General features: G+C 40.1%; 1 protein-coding gene across 1 annotated transcript in view; it reads right to left on the bottom strand.

Annotated features, from left to right (window-relative positions):
* DENND4C (DENN domain containing 4C) overlaps nt 1-19,432 on the bottom strand; it is a 474,079-nt gene that overhangs the window by 401,132 nt on the left and 53,515 nt on the right. Inside the window, 1 exon segment of the mRNA XM_053702651.1 lies at nt 8,675-8,775. Within this exon segment, the coding sequence (XP_053558626.1) occupies nt 8,675-8,775 (101 nt within the window).

The raw sequence follows: 19,432 nt of genomic DNA, 5'->3' as shown, positions 1-19,432 counted from the left end.
TGTAGAAGATTCTGCTAAATGTAAAGATGGAGCTTGAACCAAGATATTGTCCAGGTAGGGAAAAAATGCAATACCCTGAGATTTGATCAGACAATAAGGCACACCCAAAACTATTGTAAATATTCTTGGAGCTGAAGCCAGATTAAATGGTAGAGCAACAAACTGAAAATGCTAGTCTAGAAAGGCAAACCTCAGAAACTGGAAACGTTCCTTGTGTATAGCAACATGAAGCTAAGCATCCTTTAAATCTTTCGTGGACATCAACTGACCTTTCTGAACAAAAGGAAGAATAGTCAAAATAGTTTTCATTTTGAAAACAGAATTTATGTTTACCTGATAAATTACTTTCTCCAACGGTGTGTCCGGTCCACGGCGTCATCCTTACTTGTGGGATATTCTCTTCCCCAACAGGAAATGGCAAAGAGCCCAGCAAAGCTGGTCACATGATCCCTCCTAGGCTCCGCCTACCCCAGTCATTCGACCGACGTTAAGGAGGAATATTTGCATAGGAGAAACCATATGTTACCGTGGTGACTGTAGTTAAAGAAAATAAATTATCAGACCTGATTAAAAAAACCAGGGCGGGCCGTGGACCGGACACACCGTTGGAGAAAGTAATTTATCTGTAAAACATAAATTCTGTTTTCTCCAACATAGGTGTGTCCGGTCCACGGCGTCATCCTTACTTGTGGGAACCAATACCAAAGCTTTAGGACACGGATGAAGGGAGGGAGCAAATCAGGTCACCTAAATGGAAGGCACCACGGCTTGCAAAACCTTTCTCCCAAAAATAGCCTCAGAAGAAGCAAAAGTATCAAATTTGTAAAATTTAGAAAAAGTGTGCAGTGAAGACCAAGTCGCTGCCTTACATATCTGATCAACAGAAGCCTCGTTCTTGAAGGCCCATGTGGAAGCCACAGCCCTAGTGGAGTGAGCTGTGATTCTTTCAGGAGGCTGCCGTCCGGCAGTCTCATAAGCAATCGGATAATGCTTTTAATCCAGAAGGAGAGAGAGGTAGAAGTTGCTTTTTGACCTCTTCCCGTTTACCAGAATAAACAACAAACAAAGACAAAGTTTGTCTGAAATCCTTAGTAGCTGCTAAGTAAAATTTGAGAGCACGAACTACATCCAAGTTGTGCAACAAACGTTCCTTCTTTGAAACTGGATTAGGACACAAAGAAGGCACAACTATCTCCTGGTTAATGTTTTTGTTAGAAACAACTTTTGGAAGAAAACCAGGTTTAGTACGCAAAACCACCTTATCTGCATGGAACACCAGATAAGGAGAAGAACACTGCAGAGCAGATAATTCTGAAACTCTTCTAGCAGAAGAAATTGCATACCAAAAACAAAACTTTCCAAGATAATAACTTAATATCAACGGAATGTAAGGGTTCAAACGGAACCCCCTGAAGAACTGAAAGAACTATGTTGAGACTCCAAGGAGAGTCAAAATTTTGTAAACAGGCTTGATTCTAACCAGAGCCTGAACAAAGGCTAGAACATCTGGCACAGCTGCCAGCTTTTTGTGAAGTAACACAGACAAGGCAGAAATCTGTCCCATCAAGGAACTTGCAGATAATCCTTTTTTCCAATCCTTCACGAAGGAAGGATAGACTCTTAGGAATCTTAACCTTGTCCCAAGGGAATCCTGCAGATTCACACCAACAGATATACCAAATTATGTGGTAATTTTTCTGGTTACAGGCTTTCAGGCCTGAACAAGAGTATTAATAACAGAATCTGAGAACCCTCGCTTTGATAAGATCAAGCATTCAATCTCCAAGCAGTCAGCTGGAGTGGGTCGAACGGACCTAGAACAAGAAGGTCTCGTCTCAAAGGTAGCTTCCATGGTGGAGCCGATGACATATTCACCAGATCTGCATACCAAGTCCTGCGTGACCACGCAGGAGCTATCAAAATCACCGACGCCCTCTCCTGATTGATCCTGGCTACCAGCCTGGGGATGAGAGGAAACGGCGGGAACACATAAGCTAGTTTGAAGGTCCAAGGTGCTACTAGTGCATCCACTAGAGCCGCCTTGGGATCCCTGGATCTGTACCCGTAGTAAGGAACTCAGAAGTTCTGACGAGAGGCCATCAGATCCATGTCTGGAATGCCCCACGGTTGAGTGACTTGGGCAAAGATTTCCGGATGGAGTTCCCACTCCCCCGGATGCAATGTCTGACGACTCAGAAAATCCACTTCCCAATTTTCCACTCCTGGGATGTGGATAGCAGACAGGTGGCAGGAGTGAGACTCCGCCCATAGAATGATTTTGGTCACTTCTTCCATCGCTAGGGAACTCCTTGTTCCCCCCTGATGGTTGATGTATGAACTTGGCCCCTCGCTAGCTGAGGCCAAGCTTTGAGAGCATTGAATATCGCTCTCAGTTCCAGAATATTTATCGGTAGAAGAGATTCTACCCGAGACCAAAGACCCTGAGCTTTCAGGGATCCCCAGACCGCGCCCCAGCCCATCAGACTGGCGTCGGTCGTGACAATGACCCACTCTGGTCTGCGGAAGGTCATCCCTTGTGACAGGTTGTCCAGGGACAGCCACCAACGGAATGAGTCTCTGGTCCTCTGATTTACTTGTATCTTCGGAGACAAGTCTGAATAGTCCCCATTCCACTGACTGAGCATGAACAGTTGTAATGGTCTTAGATGAATGCGCACAAAAGGAACTATGTCCATTGCCGCTACCATCAAACCTATCACTTCCATGCACTGCGCTATGGAAGGAAGAGGAACGGAATGAAGTATCCGACAAGAGTCTAGAAGTTTTGTTTTTCTGGCTTCTGTCAGAAAAATCCTCATTTCTAAGGAGTCTATTATAGTTCCCAAGAAGGGAACCCTCGTTGACGGAGATAGAGAACTCTTTTCCCACGTTCACTTTCCATCCGTGAGATCTGAGAAAGGCCAGGACAATGTCCGTGTGAGCCTTTACTTGAGGAAGGGACGACGCTCGAATCAGAATGTCGTCCAAGTAAGGTACTACAGCAATGCCCCTTGGTCTTAGCACCGCCAGAAGGGACCCTAGTACCTATGAGAAAATGCTTGTCCAGGAATGCAAACCTTAGGAACCGATGATGTTCCTTGTGGATAGGAATATGTAGATACGCATCCTTGAAATCCACCTTGGTCATGAATTGACCTTCCTGGATGGAAGGAAGAAGTGTTCGAATGGTTTCCATCTTGAACGATGGAACCTTGAGAAACTTGTTCAAGATCTTGAGATCTAAGATTGGTCTGAACGTTCCCTCTTTTTTGGGAACTATGAACAGATTGGAGTAGAACCCCATCCCTTGTTCTCCTAATGGAACAGGATGAATCACTCCCATTTTTAGCAGGTCTTCTACCCAATGTAAGAATGCCTGTCTTCTTATGTGGTCTGAAGACAACTGAGACCTGTGGAACCTCCCCCTTGGAGGAAGCCCCTTGAACTCCAGAGAATAACCTTGGGAGACTATTTCTAGCGCCCAAGGATCCAGAACATCTCTTGCCCAAGCCTGAGCGAAGAGAGAGAGTCTGCCCCCCCACCAGATCCGGTCCCGGATCGGGGGCCCGCATTTCATGCTGTCTTGGTAGCAGTGGCAGGTTTCCTGGCCTGCTTTCCTTGTTCCAGCCTTGCATAGGTCTCCAGGCTGGATTGGCTTGAGAAGTATTACCTTCCTGCTTAGAGGACGTAGCCCTTGGGGCTGATCCGTTTTCTGCGAAAGGGACGAAACTTAGGTTTATTTTTGGTCTTGAAAAGACCTATCCTGAGGAAGGGCGTGGCCCTTGCCCCCAGTGATATCAGAGATAATCTCTTTCAAGTCAGGGCCAAAGAGTGTTTTTCCCCTTGAAAGGAATGTCAAGCAATTTGTTCTTGGAAGACGCATCCGCTGCCAAGATTTTAACCAAAGCGCTCTGCGCCACAATAGCAAACCCAGAATTTTTTCGCCGCTAACCTAGCCAATTGCAAGGTGGCGTCTAGGGTGAAAGAATTAGCCAATTTAAGAGCACGAATTCTGTCCATAATCTCCTCATAAGAAGAAGAATTACTAATAATCGCCTTTCCTAGCTCATCAAACTAGAAACACGCGGCTGCAGTGACAGGGACAATGCATGCAATTGGTTGTAGAAGGGAACCTTGCTGAACAAACATCTTTTTTAGCAGACCTTCTAATTTTTTATCCATAGGATCTTGGAAAGCACAACTATCTTCTATGGGTATAGTGGCGCGCTTGTGTAGAGTAGAAACCGCCCCCTCGACCTTGGGGGACTGTCTGCCATCAGTCCTTTCTGGGGTCGACTATAGGAAAACAATTTTATAAATATGGGGGGAGGTACTAAAGGTATACCGGGGCCTGTCCCATTCTTTAACTAACAATGTACGCCACCCGCTTGGATATAGGAAAAGCTTCGGGGGGCCCCGGGGGGCCTCTAAGAACTTTTCCATTTACATAGTGGTTCTGGAATGACCAGATAATCACAATCATCCAAATTGGATAACACCTCCTTAAGAGCAGAGCGCGGAGATGTTCCAACTTAAATTTAAAAGTAATCACATCAGGTTCAGCTTGTTGAGAAATGTTTCCTGAATCTGAAATTTTCTCCCCTCAGACAAAACCTCCCTGGCCCCCTCAGACTGGTGTAGGGGCCCTTCAGAAACCATATCATCAGCGTTCTCATGCTCTACAGAATTTCTAAAACAGAGCAGTCGCGCTTTCGCTGATAAGTGGGCATATTGGCTAAAATGTTTTTGATAGAATTATCCATTACAGCCGTTAAATGTTGCATAGTTAGGGAGTATTGGCGCACTAGATGTACTAGGGGCCTCCTGTATGGGCAAGACTGGTGTAGACGAAGGAGGGGATGATGCAGTACCATGCTTACTCCCCTCACTTGAGGAATCATCTTGGGCATCATTTTTACTAAATTTTTTTATGACATAAAATACATATAGTTAAATGAGAAGGAACCTTGGTTTCCCCACAGTCAGAACACAATCTATCTGGTAGTTCAGACATGTTAAACAGGCATAAACTTGATAACAAAGCACAAAAAACGATTTAAAATAAAACCGTTACTGTCACTTTAAATTTTAAACTAAACACACTTTATTACTGCAATTGCGAAAAAGTATGAAGGAATTGTTCAAAATTCACCAAAATTTCACCACAGTGTCTTAAAGCCTTAAAAGTATTGCACACCAAATTTGGAAGCTTTAAACCCTTAAATAACGGAACCGGAGCCGTTTTTATATTTAACCCCCTTTACAGTCCCTGGAATCTGCTTTGCTGAGACCCAACCAAGCCCAAAGGGGAATACGATACCAAATGATGCCTTCAGAAAGACTTTTCTATGTATCAGAGCTCCACACACATGCAGCTGCATGCCATGGCTGTCCTCAAAAACAAGTGCGCCATACCGGCGCGAAAATGAGGCTCTGACTATGATTAGGGAAAGCCCCTAAAGAATAAGGTGTCTAAAACAGTGCCTGCCGATATAATCATATCAAAATACCCAGAATAAATGATTCCTCAAGGCTAAATATGTGTTAATAATGAATCGATTTAGCCCAGAAAAAGTCTACAGTCTTAATAAGCCCTTGTGAAGCCCTTATTTACTATCTTAATAAACATGGCTTACCGGATCCCATAGGGAAAATGACAGCTTCCAGCATTACATCGTCTTGTTAGAATGTGTCATACCTCAAGCAGTTAAGAGACTGCACACTGTTCCCCCAACTGAAGTTAATTGCTCTCAACAGTCCTGTGTGGAACAGCCATGGATTTTAGTTACGGTGCTAAAATCATTTTCCTCATACAAACAGAAATCTTCATCTCTTTTCTGTTTCTGAGTAAATAGTACATACCAGCACTATTTTAAAATAACAAACTCTTGATTGAATAATAAAAACTACAGTTAAACACTAAAAACTCTAAGCCATCTCCGTGGAGATGTTGCCTGTACAACGGCAAAGAGAATGACTGGGGTAGGCGGAGCCTAGGAGGGATCATGTGACCAGCTTTGCTGGGCTCTTTGCCATTTCCTGTTGGGGGAAGAGAATATCCCACAAGTAAGGATGACGCCGTGGACCGGACACACCTATGTTGGAGAAAGAAGGAATTTTACAAACTTGTTCAGAGCTTTCAGATCCAGGACTTGTCTAAATGTACCTTCTTTTTTGGAACAATGAAGAGATTTGAATAAAATCCCATCCCCTTGTTCCTGCATAATCACTTCCATAGTTTCCAGATCTGAAAATGACTGGGAAAAAGCTTGAACCTTTAATGGATTCCTTAGAAAAATGGACAGAAAAAGCTTTAGAAGGCCTTGTTCTGAAACCTATCCGATAACCCTGGGAAACCAGGGATCTGGAACAGACTGAATCCAAGCATCCTGAAAAAGGGCATAACCTGCACCCAACCCAGAATCTCTAGATCAGGGGATATACCTTCAAGCAGATTTGGTAGTAGGGATAGATGTCATAGCCTGCTTTGACTTGTTACGGTTAGCACTAGGCCTCCAGACTGGGTCAAAGATGCCTTGCTTCTAAGAAGAGGAGTACATCTTTTGTTCTTTATTCTGATGAAAGGAACAAAAAATTTTTTAAAAGCTTTAGACTTTCCCTCTATACTTCTTGTCTTGAAGAAAAAAAAGCACATTTTTTACCTCCAGTAATAGTAAAATATTATAGAATCTAAATCAGAACCAAACAGTTTCCCTGAAAAGAAAGACAATAGTCTGGATTTTGACAGCATGTCAGCAGACCAGGACTTAAGCCATAAGGCTCTCCTGTGAAGTACTGTCAAAGACATGCTTTTGATATTAATCTTCATAATATTAAACACAGCATCACAAAAAGTAATTGGCATTTTTGAGAAAACCCAAACACTGTTCTGAAAGACTAGATAACCAGCAAGTTGAAGCAGCAGCCACATTAGAATTAGAAATTGTGGGCCTAAGCAAATATACAGCTTGCAAAAAGGTCTTACTATGAAAAGACTAATTTTGTATCCAAAGGGTCTTTAAAAAAAAAAAAAAGTATTTTTTTATAGTACGAGTGGAAATAGCCCCATCAACTTTAGGAACAGTTTCCCACAATTCAACATTAGCAGCAGGTACATGATATAACTTTTTGAACCTTGCAGAAGGGTTAAATAAATTACCTAGCTTAGACCATTCCCGTAGAAATCATGTGAGAGACAGCATCAGGGATAGGAAATACTTTAAACGATTACAAGGATTATCTTCAGAATCCTTAGAATCTTTAACCCCTAAAGTAAGTAAAACCTCTTTTAAAAGAGAATGAATATGTTACATTTTAAACAAAAAAAGGAAGCATTAAGTTCAACATCAGAAGACGACTCCTCATCACCAGAGGACACTTCACCTTCTAAAGACTAGTATCCCTGACTTCAGGAAACATAGTACTAGTAAAAGGTAAAATGTGAACTGAACTTTTACACTTACTTGAAGGTGGGAGAGCAGCAGCATTGATGATTCTCCACACTGGGTGGTAAAAAAGTTGAGAAAAAAAAAAAGTGCAACAGATCAAAAAAGATGTACGCTACCCTGACGAGTGTTACGTGCTCTATCCCGTAGATCCTTTGGGTCTACTGCAAAATTAAAAACTAAGCATGCCGATAAACAAACCTGCCTGGGCGCAAAACAGGCAAGGAGAATAATGTATAGATTCTGTCCCATAAATTGTCTAAATGTTAAAAATTATACTTACCAATAGACATTCGTCCACCAGAAAACAAACAGTAGACAGCCATACCACTACTGAAACATATCATCAAAGGTTATGAAATAGGAGTATATTGTAAATCCATAGAAGCAGGCAAAAGCAAGTCCCTGCTACCAATTAATGGAGGGTCTTTGATAGATATCCCATAAGGCAAAAAAGAAGCCACAAACCATACCCCCATATACGTTCCTTTGACAAGCACTGTACTCTGAGGGGAACCGGGCCTCAGTATAGACTGAGACCCCCTTCTCTCTGAAGGAATATAAATGTACATCTTCATTCTTCAAACAACTCCAGCGGAGGCAAAATAAAGACTGAGGTAATGTGGGTTTTATACAGCTCTTGGGGTTTGGAAATCTTTGATTCCTCCTAGTAATTCCCAGGAGTAATAGATAGTGGACTCTCACCACCTTTATAATTTATTTTATATATATATATATATATTATATATATATATATATATATATATATATATATATATATATATATATATACACACACATACATATCTCTATCTATATATATCTATCTATCTCTATATATATATATATATTGTTCAATATTCTAGGTGGTACCTTTAGCTTAATTAATGTGCATTATTTTAAACCATGCAATCTTATAAGGTTTAACTGGTAAGTAGGGTAAATGCGATCCAATAGAAAAACACAGCCACAGTGGTAACTTTGTAATAAATTATATCAATCCTTTCTATGATAGAAAAGGAGCCTGAGAGTGATGCTCTTGAGTAGAAGGAAAAAGTAATAATATTTGACAATCCGATGAAAAATTTAGAGAATCCTTCACTGGGTTACACAAAAACTCATAGGACATCCAGAATTAATTAATGAAGGGTAAATAGCCAAATGTTTAAAAACCAATGCAAATGGATGATGGCCTGGTAGCAAACCCAAATATATGTTCCGTCAGTTACCTGCAGACAGCTGTGGGTAAAGTTTCTTCAAAACACTCAAGAGGTTTTTCACTGGCTTCTTTGGAAGTTGCTTCCAGTTGATGCTTCTCTTGTCCTCTGACCTGGGTGATAAAATAAATATTTATATGCACTGGTTTGCACATAATGTTACATTATTGAGGAGTTATTCCCTGTTCACAAACATGCCAATGAATTACTTATACTAAGACAGGGGGAAAAAAATAAAGAAAACAAATTATGTTTACCTGATTTTCTTTTCTTCTGTACAGGGAGAGTCCACAGCTGCATTCATTACTTTTGGAATATACAGAACCTGGCTACCAGAAGGAGGCAAAGACACCCCAGCCAAAGGCTTAATGTCAAGATTATGTCAAGATATGTGAGGAAGTATGTCAGGATGTGAAACACTGCAATGATATAAACATTGAATGAGTAAACTAGTATCCTAATTCTAGCAGGACCACTCAGCCTCACACCATACCTCGAATTCTGTAAGACAACTTATTAGAATTCTGTTATGCTCATCGTACTGAGGGTCTCTTCTGTAGGGATACAGAGAGATACGGAGCCTTCACGCAACTTAGAAGTTATGTAAGCAGTGTACACAAATAGACAAAGGTAGTTTGTAGTTGAACTGTATTAAATCCTTTGGCATAAGGAATACCATACACACATCTCATACAGGATAAAAATATATACAATATTCATACACACCCGCAATCACACATGATATAGATATATATGTTGCAGGATGAATGTCACAATGCTCTGGTTTGATATGTATATGAATACTTGGTAAACTTAGGTAGCGTATGAAAATAGTGCTTAATAAGATACTGATCAAACAATGAGAAGAGGTTTATATCTCAATTAGGTGATACACAACTAAACAGTTTGGCAGCAGATGAATTGAGCTGGAGAGTGACACAGAGATCAATATTGAGAATATTTGCCTTAAGCGCTATAAGCATGTCTCTTGGGAGGAAGTCTGGATATCACCTGTAGGCAGTATTTAGTATGTGTATATTGCAGGTCCGTAGTACTAGTACATAGGCAAGTATAATTCTGATAGTAAACTAAGTAACAGATACAGACCAGGATCCGGAGAAATACCAGGTAAGTTTAGCAGAGTAAGTTATGGTGCTGCGACAGGGAAACACAGCTTGCGATGAGAGAGGAGCACACGCTGAATCTGCAGGGCCGGATGCCGGGTCTGACGTCACACGCTGAACGGATCAGCAGAGGAACCGGCAAAAGAAACAGCTTCAAACTTTAAAGGAGGGTAGAGAAGGTATTTCCCCAAATACCTAGATGAACGAACAGGGTTCTTTTGACAGGAGAACTCACAACCTAGTGAGTAAGGAAAAACAAGGATCCGAGCAGAGCAGCAGGGATAGGCTAGGTGTCTTTACAGGCTCTTGAGGTGAAACAAGTGCAACAAATTACCAAGCATAGATTAGAGTGAGGAGGAGCCTTAAATAGGGGTAAAGTAATTGAGACTTAAAGGAACAGTACTAAGTCGTAACAAAACCCATGACACTTAAATACCTCTCCCACTTCCCTCATATCCGTCATTCTGCCAATGGAACAAGGAACAGTAGGAGAAATAACAGGGTTAAAAAAAAGGTGCCAGAAGAACGAAGAAAAAATAATTTAAGGCCGCCCCCAGAAAAAAACGGGCGGGGAGCTGTGGACTCTCACCGTACAGAAGAAAAGAAAATTATCAGGTAAGCATAATTTAAGTTTTTCTTCTTAAAACGGGGAGAGTCCACAGCTCATTCATTACTTTTGGGAAATCAATACCCAAGCTTACACAGGACACTGAATGCAACGGGCAGGAACAAAAAGGAGGTCCATTCGGATGGCACCACAGCCTGACACAACCCGGATTCCCGACCAAAAACTACTTCAACAGAAGCAGGAGGAACAAAATATTGAGAGGACAAGGTAACTGCCCATCAAGTAGAATCATAAGGATCCCTGATAGAGATCATTCAAAAATTCTGGGACTCCACTGAGCACAAAGGCCTCTAAGGAGACAAAAATCCCCTGACGGAGAAGCACACAAAAATTAAAACCCTCTCCATGATCAATGGCAAGGGAAACAACCACAACTCCCCACACCACATTCCCCCTAACTAGAAGAGGGGAAGAATCAGATAAGAAGGTCCGAAAGAACCTCAATAAACAGTCCCCGAAGACTCAAGGACAAACAAAGAGACAAGCCCCTAGCATAACTCGAAAAAGAGCAGACTACCAGGCTGCAAGAGGACAAAGCCCCATAGGGAATAACCTACTGACAGAAGAGAGGAAAGAAAGGAAAAAATCCAGTCCACCTCCTACATGGATCCAAAAGGAACCAAAGTAAAGCCTTAACCAGAACCGAAGTCCCGGAAGGAAAAAGGTAGAACAAATCTATTTTACCATAGACAGCTATCTAGCACAGCAAAATTGAACACCCGTAGGTCAGAAAAAACCCCAGGAGCAGAACAGGAACAGAAAAGTAAAACAAAAGCGCAGGCTTCCATGGACTGGCAGTCAGACCAAAGCGTTAGACCATAATAAATTAGCCAACCGAGTAGCTAGTAACTCGCACCAGGATATTCCTGGAAAGGAACAAGAGAAAAACTCAGAAAGCAGGGTGGACCAAACTCCCCCTCTACTAGAAAAACAGGGAAATGGAGGACAACACCCTGACCAATAAAAACATAATTTATGTAAGAACATAAATGATAAATTAATTTTTTCATATTGGCAAGAGTCCATGAGCTAGTGACGTATGGGATATACAATCCTACCAGGAGGGGAAAAGTTTCCCAAACCACAAAATGCCTATAAATACACCCCTCACCACACCTACAACTCAGTTTAATGAATAGCCAAGTAGTGGGGGTGATAGAAAATTGAGTAAAAAGCATCAAAAAAGGAACTAGAAATATAATTGTGCTTTATACAAAAAAACATAACCACTATAAAAAGGGTGGGTCTCATGGACTCTTGCAATATGAAAGAAATTAATTTATCAGGTAAGTTCTTACATAAATTAGGTTTTCTTTCATGTAATTGGCAAGAGTCCATAAGCTAGTGAAGTATGGGATAGTAATATCCAAGATATGGAACTCCACAGAAGAGTCACTAGAGAGAGAGGGATAAAATAAAAACAGCCATTTTCCACTGAAAAAAATTAAATCCACAACCAAAAAAATATATAAGTTTTTCTCATAATTGAAAAGAAAAAAAACTTAAAACATAAGCAGAGGAATCGAACATGAAACAGCTGCCTAAAGAACTTTTCTACCAAAAACTGCTTCCGAAGAAGCAAAATACATGAAAACGGTAGAATAGTAATTTAAGTATGAAAAGAAGACAAAGAAGCTGTTTTGCAAATCTGATCAACTGAAGCTTCATTCTTAAAAGCCCACGAAGTGGAGACTGATCTAGTAGAATGAGCTGTGATGCTCTGAGGCAGGGCCTGACCCCACTCCAAATAAACCATATGAATCAAAAGCTTTAACCAAGATTGCCAAGGAAATGGCAGAAGCTTCTGACCATTCCTAGAACCAGAAAAAACAAATAGACTAGAAGTCGTCCTGGAATCTTAAATTGCTTCAACATAATATTTCAAAGCTCTTACAACATCCAGAGAATGTAAGGACCTCTCCAAAGAATTCTTAGGATTAGGACACAAAGAGGGGACAACAATTTCCCTATTAATGTTGATCGAATTCACAACTTTAATCCGCAAAACTGCCTTATCTTGGTGAAAAATCAGAAAAGGTGGCTCACAAGAAAGAGCAGATAATTCAGAAACTCTTCTAGAAGAAGAGATAGCCGAAAGGAACAACACTTTCCAAGAAAGTAGTTTAATATCTAAAGAATGCATAGGCTCAAAAGGAGGAGCCTGTAAAAGCTTTCAAAACCAAATTAAGACTCCAAGGAGGAGAGATTAATTTAATGACAGGCTTGATACGGACCAAAGCCTGAACAGTGAATATCAGGAAGCTTAGCAATCTTTCTGTGCAATAAAACAGAAAGAGCAGAGATTTGTCCCTTCAAGGAACTTGCAGACAAACCTTTATCCAAACCATCCTGAAGAAACTGTAAAATTCTAGGAATTCTAAAAGAATGCCAAGAGAATTTATGAGAAGGACACCATGAAATATAAGTCTTCCAAACGCGATAATAAATCTTCTAGAAACAGATTTACGAGCCCTGTAACATATCAATCACTGAGTCAGATAAACCTCTATGACTAAGCATTCAATTTCCATACCTTCAAATTCAATTATTTGAGATCCTGATGGAAAAACGGTCCTTGAGACAGAAGGTCTGGTCTTAAAGGTAGTGGTCAAGGTTGACAACTGGACATACCAGAACCTGTGAGGCCATGCTGGTGCTACAAGAAACACAAACAAATGTTCCATGATGATCTTGGAGATCACTCTTGGAAGAAGAACTAGAGGCGGGAAGATATAAGCAGGTTGGTAAAACCAAGGAACTGTGCATCCACCGACTCTGCTTGAGGATCCCTAGACCTGGACAGGTACCTGGGAAGTTTCTTGTATAGATGGGAATCTATCAGATCTATTTCTGGAAGACCCCAAATCCTGAACATTCTGAAAAAACACATCCGGATGGAGAGACCACCTCCCCGGATGTAAAGTCTGACGGCTGAAGATAATCCCCTTCCCAACTTGTCTACACCTGGGAAATGTACCGCAGAAATTAGACAAGAGCTGGATTCCGCACAAGAAAGTATCCGAGATACTTCTTTCTAAGCTAGGGGGACTGGCAAGTCGCACCCTGATGATTGACATATGCCACCAGTTGTGATATTGTCTGGCTGAAAAACAAATTAATGGTTTCTATCTTCAACAGAGGCCAAACCTGAAAATAGACATAGAGTTCCCAAACATTGATTGGTAATCTCGCCTCTTGAGATTTCCATACCCCTTGTGCTGTCAGAGATCCCCCAAACAGCTCCCCAATCTGAAAGACTTGCATCTGTTGTGATTACAGTCCTGGGTTGACGAACAAAAGAGGCACCTTGAATTATACGTGGTGATTTAAACCACCAAGTCAGAGAGAGTCGAACATTGGGATTTAAGGATATTAATTGTGATATATTTGTATAATACCTGCACCAGTTATTCAGCATACAAAGCTGGAGTGGTCTCATATGAAAACAAGAAAATGGGGATCGTGTCCGATGCTGCAGTCATGAGACCTAAAACCTCCATGCATATAGCCACTGAAGGGAATGATTGAGACTGAAGGTTCTGCCCAGGCTGAAACCAATTTCATTCGTCTCTTTTCTGTTAGAGACAGGAGTCATGGACACTGAATCTATCTGGAAACCTAAAAAGGTGACACTTGTCTGAGGAAACAAGGAACTTTTTGATAAATTGATCCTCCAACCATGTCTTGAAGAAACAACACTAGTTGATTTGTGTGAGATTCGGCAAAATTTAAAGACTGAGCTAGTACCAAGATATCGTCCAAATAAGGAAACACTGCAATACCCTGTTCTCTGATTACAGAAAAAAAATGATTGGAGCTGTCGGTTAGACCCAAATGGAAGAGCGACAAATTTGGTAATGCTTTTTCTAGAAAAGAGAATCTCAGAAACCGATAGTGGTCTGGATGAATCGGAATATGATTGTAAGTCTATCGTGACTGTAAGTCTATCGTGGACATATAATGACTTTGCTGAACAAAAGGCAGAATAGTGCTTATAGTCACCATTTTGAAAGTTGGCACTCTTACAAAACGGTTAAAAATTTTCAGATCCAGAACTGGCCTGAATGAATTTTCTTTCTTTGGGACAATGAATAGATTTGAATAAAACCCAGACCCTGTTCCTGAAACGGAACTGGTATAATTACCCCTGAAAGCTCTAGATCTGAAAACACACGTCAGAAAAGCCTGAGCCTTACTGGATTTGCTGGAACGCGAGAGAGAAAAAATCTTCTCACAAGAGGTCTTTACTCTGAATCCTATTCAATACCCCTGAGAGATAATGCTCTGAATTCATTGATTTTGGACAGAATCTGCCCAAATGTTTTGGAAAAATTCTAATCTGCCCCCCCCACCAGTTGAGCTGGAATGAGGGCCGCACCTTCATGCAGACTTTGGTCTAGCTTTGGGGCTAGCTTTGGTTCTTAAAAAGCTTGGATTTATTCCAACTTGAAGAGGGTTTCCAATTGGAACCAGATTCTTTGGGGGAAGGATTGGCTTTCTGTTCCTTATTCTGTCAAAAAGAATGAAAACTATTAGAAGCTTTAGATTTACCCTTAGATCTTTTATCCCTAGTAACAGTTGAAATAATTGAATCCAACTGGAAGAACCAAATAAATTGTTACCTTGAAAAAAAATATATAATAATCTAGACTTAGATACCATGTCAGCATTCCAATATTGAGCCACAAAGCTCTTCTAGCTAAAATAGCTAGACACATAGATTTACATCAATTTTGAGGATATCAAAAATAACATCATAGATAAAAATGATTAGCATGATGAAGCAAGCGAAACAATGCTAGACAAATCAGGATCTGTTTCCTGTTGCTCTAAACTTTCCAACCAAAAAGTTGATGCAGCTGCAACATCAGCCATAGAAATGGCAGGCCTGAGAAGATAGTCAGAATATAAAAAAGCTTTCCTTAGATAAGATTCAAGTTTCCTATCTAAAGGGTTCTTAAAGGAAGTAGTATCTTCCATAGGGATAGTAGTACGTTTGGCAAGAGTAGTAGCCCCATCAACTTTGGGGATTTTTCCCAAAACTCCAATCTAATTGCTGGCAAAGGATACAACTTTTTTTTTTTTAAATCAAAGTTTTTTATTAAGGTAATTAGATATAGAACATTCAAAGCATAACATCATGAATATGACAACAACTACATAAAAAAACAAGCATTTTGTTGAAATTAAAAGAAAAAAGAAAAACAAATGAGTTTTAAAGGGCCATTATACACTCATTTTTCTTTGCATAAATGTTTTGTTGATGATCTATTTATAAAGCCCATAAAGTTTGTTTTTTTTAAAATGTATAGTTTTGCTTATTTTTAAATAACATTGCTCTGATTTTCAGACTCCTAACCAAGCCCCAAAGTTTATTTTGAATACCGTCAGCTACCTTCTCCAGCTTGCTCCTGTTTGTGTAAAGGCTCTTTTCATATGCAAAAGAAGGGGGAGGGGGAGTGTCTTATTTCCCACTTGCAGTGGGCTTTCCAACTGCCTCTTCAACAGAGCTTAACTGAAAGCTTCTAAGTATGTTTTTAAACCATTTATACTGGATTTTTATATCAGTATCTGTGCATCTTATTCTTTATAGTAGTGTCTATTACATGCAGTTATATGAAAATGAGTGTATACTGTCCCTTTAAGCAAGAGGATTAAATAAGGCGTGGAGATCTATGAGATCTATTCTTAGGGGCTAATATAGTGTACTTATATTCTAGTAGATCCCAATTTCTGGTCTTGCAACTATACCTTACAGTTTTTATTTTATATGAGTTACTGTGGTACCTCTTTATAATGAAATAGTGCCTAATAGAGTGATACTTTAAATTAAACTATTTAAACATAATAACAAACTCTATGAACTGAGAGATACAATTTTTACTGTAGCATATGTAATACTAAAGGAAATAAAACAAATTGTTAAACCAAGTTTCCTCACTTGACATGGAAGGTAACTTCTGTACTATTAAAATATTATTATAAAAGAGGAATATTAGCATTAAGTAGCTAGCGGTGTTAATACCGCTAAAGGAATTCACCAAATTGGAGAATTTTAAATTTGAGAAAGTGGACTACATACCGCTCAAAATATAATGATAGAGCTAATGATGATGTGCACATATATCTAGGAAGGTAAAATATGGAGCTTGTGACAAATGACAATAGTGTGTTGTCTGAAGAGCAAGGAAGGTATTAGGGTAGCTACACTCTATCTTATATAATAGACAGGATGGAGAGACTTCCCAAACATACTCATGGATGTAAGTGCAGATGAGCTCAATACAATAACTATATGTTAACGGTCGGGTAAGAATTTGTAAGTCAACTATTGAGTGGGACATTACACTATGACATCTGGAAGGTGTTGATATAAGCAGATACAACATAACTCTAAAGTAGGCCTCCAACATTTAGCAAATTGAATTATATATTAGTAAACCATTGGTACTGCATTGTGCTAAAGGATCGTGACTGGGGTGGAACTAAGTATACAAATTTGTACACATGATCAGAAGGACCTGCTATTATCGTTGAGAGCTATGCACATTAACATCAGTACATAGACATCAATGTTTAAAACCTACTAGGTATAAGACTTAATTCTAAATTAGGGCTCATTCTATAGGATTTGATAGGGTCTGAAGTCTCTACTACAGTCAGGTTTTAGGCACCTAAGAGTTGCACACTGAGCACTCACTCAGTCTCACTTTGTGTTTCGAATTAACGCCATGTATGTTAATTAGAATGTACTAGGGACCCCAGCAATACAGCCAAAAACTTGGGTAAGGGGATGATAGAATAGTACCATCGGCTGTGCTACTAAAAACAAAAAACAAACTCAAGAGCAGCCATAAAAGTTACAAAGTGCACGGAAGTGCAGAGAGGCCACTTATTAACCCTATTATGCAGTATCTCTAAAGTTGAATTAAACACAAAACCCATAGCTTTAAAATTAGGTGAGCTAGAATACTTTAACTATCTCCATTTTCTGCATATATCTTACATAAGAAATAGTATCTAATAATTAGGAATATGGTGATGACGATGTTTTTACCTCAAAATCCAGATGCCCACTTGCATAGTTACAAAGCTATATGCTAAAAATACCGGACATATGTTATAAACAGAAAATATACCAATATGGATCAGAGTATACAGCTAAATAGGACTGTTCTATGTATGATACTTTGTCCTTATTATAAACATCCAGTAGCAGCTCTCGGTACAAGACTACTATGCGGTCATTCCTGGGAGCGCGAAACATGATCTTATCCAGCTTGTCTGTCAACTCTAATGCTGCATACTTCTGAAATAATCCTGGGCCCCGTGCTCGGGAGTCGGCCGTAGCTCCCGACAGAGGTGTCAGAGATGAATGGTCAAGCCTCAGCTCCCCAGCCGATCCTATAGTGAAGTTGGCTGAGTGACTGAGTTCAATGGCGGGGATCCGCCTACCGCCCAACATAGACGTGGCAGCATTCCTCTTAGGTATCTGAGTTAACACAGTGAGATTAAGTGGGTTAAATGTAATAGGTGCCTCCGAGCCGAGATCAGCTTTTTCCTCCTTTGCATAGCCTGAGACCAGACTGTACCCTAATATTTGGCAGATTGGAATCTGTTGTATGATAAAATGGTCCTTATCTCGTGGTGTAGTGTCTCGGTCAGGCTGTAGTATTTGACGAGCTCCATCTTTCCTGCAGTCTTGCTTAGTGATAGATATCTGAGGTAGGATCTTCTGATTCAGATAGATCATCATCAGAGGAAAATAAACCGGTATGTTGTCGGTCATTTGAAATTTCATGAACTTTATGAGAAGTTTTAAAAGACCTTTTATGTTTATTAGAAGGCGGAATAGCAGACAAAGCATTCTGAATCGCATCAGCAATAAAATCTTTTATATTCACAGGGATATCATGTAAATTAGATGTTGAAGGAACAACAGGCATTGTACTAGTACCGATGGATACATTCTCTGCATGTAAAAGCTTATCATGACATCAGGCAGCAGGAATCCAACGGTGGTTTCTGAGACAGGATTAGATTGAGACATCATGAAAATGTAAGAGAAAAAACAAACTTATAAAGCAAAATTATCAATCCCCTTATATGGCAGTTTCAGGAATGGGGAAAAATCCAAACAGCATAGCCCTCTGAGCATAGAAAAAAGGAAATTTATGCTTACCTGATAAATTTATTTCTTTTACGATACGACGAGTCAACAGATTTCATCCTTACCACAGCAGAGCTGTATATATAGCTCCTCCCTTCCCCTCCCCCTCCAGATATTCGACCAAAGTTAGGAAGAGAAAGGAAAAGCCAAAGGTGCAGAGGTGACTGAAGTTTAACAAAAAATAAATACCTGTCTTAGAAATTACAGCGTGGGCCGTCGACTCGTCATATCGTAAAAGAAATAAATTTATCAGGTAAGCATAAATTTCCTTTTCGTTTACAAGATATGACGAGTCCACAGATTTCATCCTTACTTGTGGGATAAAATACCAAAGCTACAGGACACGGATGAAAGGGAGGGAAAAGACAGGAACCTAAACGGAAGGCACCACTGCTTGAAGAACCTTTCTCCCAAAAACAGCTTCAGAAGAAGCAAAAGTATCAAATTTGGAAAATTTGGAAAAAAGTGTGAAGAGACGACCAAGTTGCAGCCTTGCAAATTTGTTCAACAGAAGCATCGTTTTTAAATACCCATGAGGAAGCCACAGCCCTAGTGGAATGAGCCGTAATTCTTTCAGGGGGCTGCTGTCCAGCAGTCTCATATACCAGACGGATGATATTCTTCAGCCAAGAAGAAAGAGGTAGCCGTAGCTTTCTGGCCCCTACGCTTTCCAGAAAAAACAACAAATGAAGATGATTGACAGAATTCTTTAGTCGCCTGCAAGTAAAACTTCAGGGCACTGACCACGTCCAAGTTATGCAACAGACGCTCCTTCTTAGAAGGATTAGGACATAATGAAGGAACAACAGTTTCCTGATTAATATTCTTATTAGAAACAACCTTAGGAA

The sequence above is a fragment of the Bombina bombina genome, chromosome 2, assembly GCF_027579735.1.
Source record: "Bombina bombina isolate aBomBom1 chromosome 2, aBomBom1.pri, whole genome shotgun sequence".
Lineage (NCBI taxonomy): Eukaryota > Metazoa > Chordata > Amphibia > Anura > Bombinatoridae > Bombina > Bombina bombina.
The sequence above is the reverse complement of the archived record's forward strand: the minus strand, read 5'-3'. Positions and strand labels throughout refer to the sequence as shown.